Source organism: Silene latifolia, chromosome 11 (assembly GCF_048544455.1).
Source record: "Silene latifolia isolate original U9 population chromosome 11, ASM4854445v1, whole genome shotgun sequence".
In the NCBI taxonomy this organism is placed as follows: Eukaryota; Viridiplantae; Streptophyta; class Magnoliopsida; order Caryophyllales; family Caryophyllaceae; genus Silene; species Silene latifolia.
The window spans coordinates 146994240-146998426 of NC_133536.1; the positions used below are offsets into that span (position 1 = coordinate 146994240).

The window sequence follows — 4187 nt, forward strand, 5'->3', positions numbered from 1 at the left end:
CTCAACTAACATTCCATTATCTCACTATACATCTCCAAACCCTAACTGCTAAAACAAACTCCAAATAAACCCTAATTAATCTTTCAAACAACAAAGCTAAGTCTAGTAAAAATGTAAGCGGCCACCCGAGCCCCCGCATCATGAGATACCGAGAATTTCTGGATCCGCTTGAGCAAGGCAACAGCATCCGCACCCAACTCCCCAAGCGAAGAGAAAGAGAAAGGAAGGAAACCATAGCCCGCTGCCGCGCACAAATCCCCATACTTAGCACACTTTCGCTGAGCAGCATCAGCGACAACCCGACCAGGCACAAAATCCGTCATCCCAGTCTGAGTTAAAGGAGAAGAACCTGTCAAGTCAATGCACACATCACGCCCTCTGTCCCAAGAATAAAGCAACAAATCCGCAGGACGAAGAGAGCCACCATGCCCATCAACCAAACCGATATCAACTTCCTTTCCCGCAGTAATACCAGATCTATAACAGATGTCGAAAAGAGTGTCTTGGACGAGGTTATGCCGATGTTTAACGCCCACAGTACCAGTACAAGAAACAGCGTGGTCCCCAAAAACATCCTCAGCAAAAACCCGAGAGCAAGCAGGACAGGGCCTAGATACCGTGAATAACGGAACACCCAGACGATACCCAAGCACACTACGGTAAGTCCTCCCGTTCATAGTCTGACCCAACCCCGAGATAGGAACCGCACGTAACCAATCAGAGCAGTGAGAACCCTGCTGAGACTGCCATAAAGGAAGCTGGCGTGGTGTCAAAGAGAAAACAAACTCTGAGGCAGCAGCAACCGTCGCGAAATAAATGTCTGCCAATTTCATCATCATCATCATCGTCGTGAAATATTATTATTATTATTATTATTATTATTATTATTATTATTATTATTATTATTATTATTATTATTATTATTATTATTATTATTATTATTATTATTATTATTATTATTATTATCATCATCATCGTCAATTTTATTATTAATTAATCATCCTCATTGTTATTATTATTATTATTATTATTATGAATATTATGGTTACTAAAATCAATAATATTTCATATTATTATTATTATTATTATTATTATTATTATTATTATTATTATTATTATTATTATTATTATTATTATTATTATTATTATTAATGTTCTTCTTCTTCTTCTTCTTCTTCTTCTTCTTCTAATAATAATAATAATATTAGAAGAAGAAGAACATTAATAATAATAAATAATAATAATAATAATAATAATAATAATAATAATAATAATAATAATAATAATAATAATAATAATAATAATAATAATAATAATAATAATAATAATAATAATAATAATAATAATAATAATAATAATAATAATAATAATAATAATAATAAGGTGGTTGGATTGAGCACCCTGATTGTTAACATTTCTGAGGATACTAATGTTCTTCTTCTTCTTCTCCTTCTTCTTTTGCTCACTTCCAAGAAGCTGGTCTATCTGACCATTCCCCTATGATTGTTAACATTTCTGAGGATACTAAAGTGACCAGGAGGTTTAGTTTTCTCAATAGTTGGATTGAGCACCCTGATTACTTGAAAGTGGTTGCTGATGCTTGCCATACTTCCAAAGCTGGGAGTCCTATTTTCTGTTTTTTTTTTAAAGCTTAACTCTGTTAAGCATGCTTTATCTAGGCTCCATTTGAAGGATTTCAACAATATTTCTACTAGAGTAAAGGAAGTTAAGGAGAAATTGACAAACTGCCAAAGTCAGCTTCAGACTGATCGCCTTTCTTCTACTCTTATCCAAGAAGAAAAGGCTTGTTTATGTGCTTACAGCAAATTGAAGAGTACTGAACTCCAAATCCTTCATCAGAAAGCTAAAATTAAAAATATCCAACTTTCAGATAGTGGTACTCAATATTTTCATGCAAAAATTGCTAAAAGACATCACCAACAAGTGATTGGTATCATTCAAGATAAGGATGGTATTTCTCATCAAGGTATTGATAATGTGGCTCTCGCTTTTCAAGATTATTATCAAAGCTTGTTGGGTCAAGAGGTAGCTATTGAAAGTTTAGCCACTGTCTCATTACCTCGAGGCTCTACACTTTCTTCTGAGGACCAAGATATGCCTATTAATATTATCTCCTATGATGAAATTAAAGCTGCAATTTTTGGATTGGATTCTAATAGTAGTCCTGGGGTTGATGGTTTCTCTGCTGGATTTTTTAAATCTGCTTGGGACATCATTAATCAGGATTTTGTAAGGCTATCCTGAGTTTTTTAGGAATGGTAGGATGGCAAAGCAGGCTAATTCTACAGTTCTCTCTTTAATACCGAAAAAAGATACTGCAAGTTCAGTGCAAGATTACAGGCCCATCTCTTGTTGTACAGTTTTTTTATAAAACTGTGAGTAAAATCCTAGCTAATAGGCTTCAAAACGTTCTTCCTAGTATCATTGGAGATGAGCAAGCTGCATTTGTTAAAGGAAGAAGTATTCATGAGAATATCCTCTTATCTCAGGCTCTAGTCAAGGGATATAACAAGAAGTTCATTTCTCTTAGATGTTTAATCAAGGTGGATATCAGGAAGGCATTTGACTCTTTGCAATGGAGTTTTATATCTAATATGCACAAAGAGTGGTTTTCCTCAGCAGTTTATCACTTGGATTCAGGGGTGTATCACTAGCACCTGGTTTTCTTTAAAACTGAATGGAGGATTACATGGGTTATTTCCTGGTAAGAGTGGGGTTAGGCAAGGAGATCCCCTATCTCCTTATATTTTTGTTCTCAGTATGGAGATTCTATCAAGGTTTTTAAGGCAGCTTTGTAAGCAACCTCAGGTTTCTTTCCATCCAAAATGCTGCAAACTGAACCTCACCCATTTAATATTTGTTGATGACTTGATAATCTTTATAAGAGGGGATGTCCCTTCTGTTAGAGCCGTTAAGGGGGCCTTAAATACTTTTGCTAAGATATCAGAATTGAATGCTAATGTGGATAAAACCAGCATCTATTTTGGTGGAGAATCTCAGGCTGTTCAGGAAGATATCCTGGCTTTTCTACTGGTTTTTTCCCATTTAGATATTTGGGGTTACCTCATGGTCCTTCTAGATATTCTATTTCTATGTTTGATTCTTTGATTCTTAAAGTCCAGAAGAAAGTGCAGCACTGGTCTGAAAAATTATTGACTTATGCAGGCAAACTTCAGCTACGCAATGCAGTTCTGTTTGGTATTGAAAACTTTTGGTGTTCTAGTGTTCTTCTCCCTAAAGAGGTTATCACTAAGCTTACTCAATTAAGTAGAACGTTTTTTTGGGGCATCCCTGAAGGTGAAAGAAAGCTAATCTTTAAGAGGTGGGATCAGATTTGTGCTCCTTGGAAGAAAAGGAGATTTAATATTAAAAATATCAGGATTTGGAATATTGCTTTGCAATTGCATTGGGTCTGGAAATCATCAGCTAACTCTGAGGGGTTGTGGACTAAATGGCACAAGGCTTATAGTTTGAAGCAGCATACCATTTGGGATGTGGATAGTAAGGACTCTTACTCTTCGAGTTTGAAAGGTATTCTGATAGCTCGTGATATTTTCTTAGCCAAAGCAGAATATGTGCATACTGCAGAGGGTCTCCTAGCTTCTTGTCTTTCTGGACATAAATTGCAAACTAATTGCATCTATGAGTATTTGTTGGACATCCCTGATCAGGATGTTTGGACCTCTACTTTGCTTCACTCTAGAATCACTCCTACTCATCGAATTATCTCCATTCTAGATATTCAAGGAAACCTTTCAACAGTTGACAACTTGAAGGAAAAAGGGTTCTTGTTAGCTAACAGGTGCTGCCTTTGTCAGGCAGCAGAAGAAAGCTCTTCTCATTTGTTTTTTCACTGTTCTTTTACTAGTGCTATCTGGACAGCTTTGCAACAGTGGATGGGTGTGTCTCATCATCACCAAGATCTGATTGAAGATTGAAATGGAGTTATGCAGATGGCCATAAAACAAGTTGGAAAACTGGATGGTTTCGGACTACTATGGCAGCTGATGTTTACAAGATTGGGATGGAAAGGAATGCAAGAATTTTCAGGAACAGTGAGGCTACTATTAATACTATTGTTGATAGTATAAAGTTTAGTGTAACTGTAAGAATGCTTATGCATAAGTATTCCACAAACTCGAGAGTGATTGCTTGTTTATGCACCT

The 4187-nt window shown here is 36.0% G+C and overlaps 1 protein-coding gene across 1 annotated transcript; it reads left to right on the top strand.

The window, feature by feature from the left end:
- Window positions 1–2781: 2781 nt before the first annotated feature.
- On the top strand, window positions 2782–3959 carry LOC141614131 (uncharacterized). Its single transcript, XM_074432886.1, has 2 exons — window positions 2782–3054; window positions 3144–3959. Exons 1-2 carry the CDS (start codon window positions 2782–2784, stop codon window positions 3957–3959), a joined length of 1089 nt encoding a protein of 362 aa, XP_074288987.1.
- The last annotated feature ends 228 nt before the right edge of the window (window positions 3960–4187 follow it).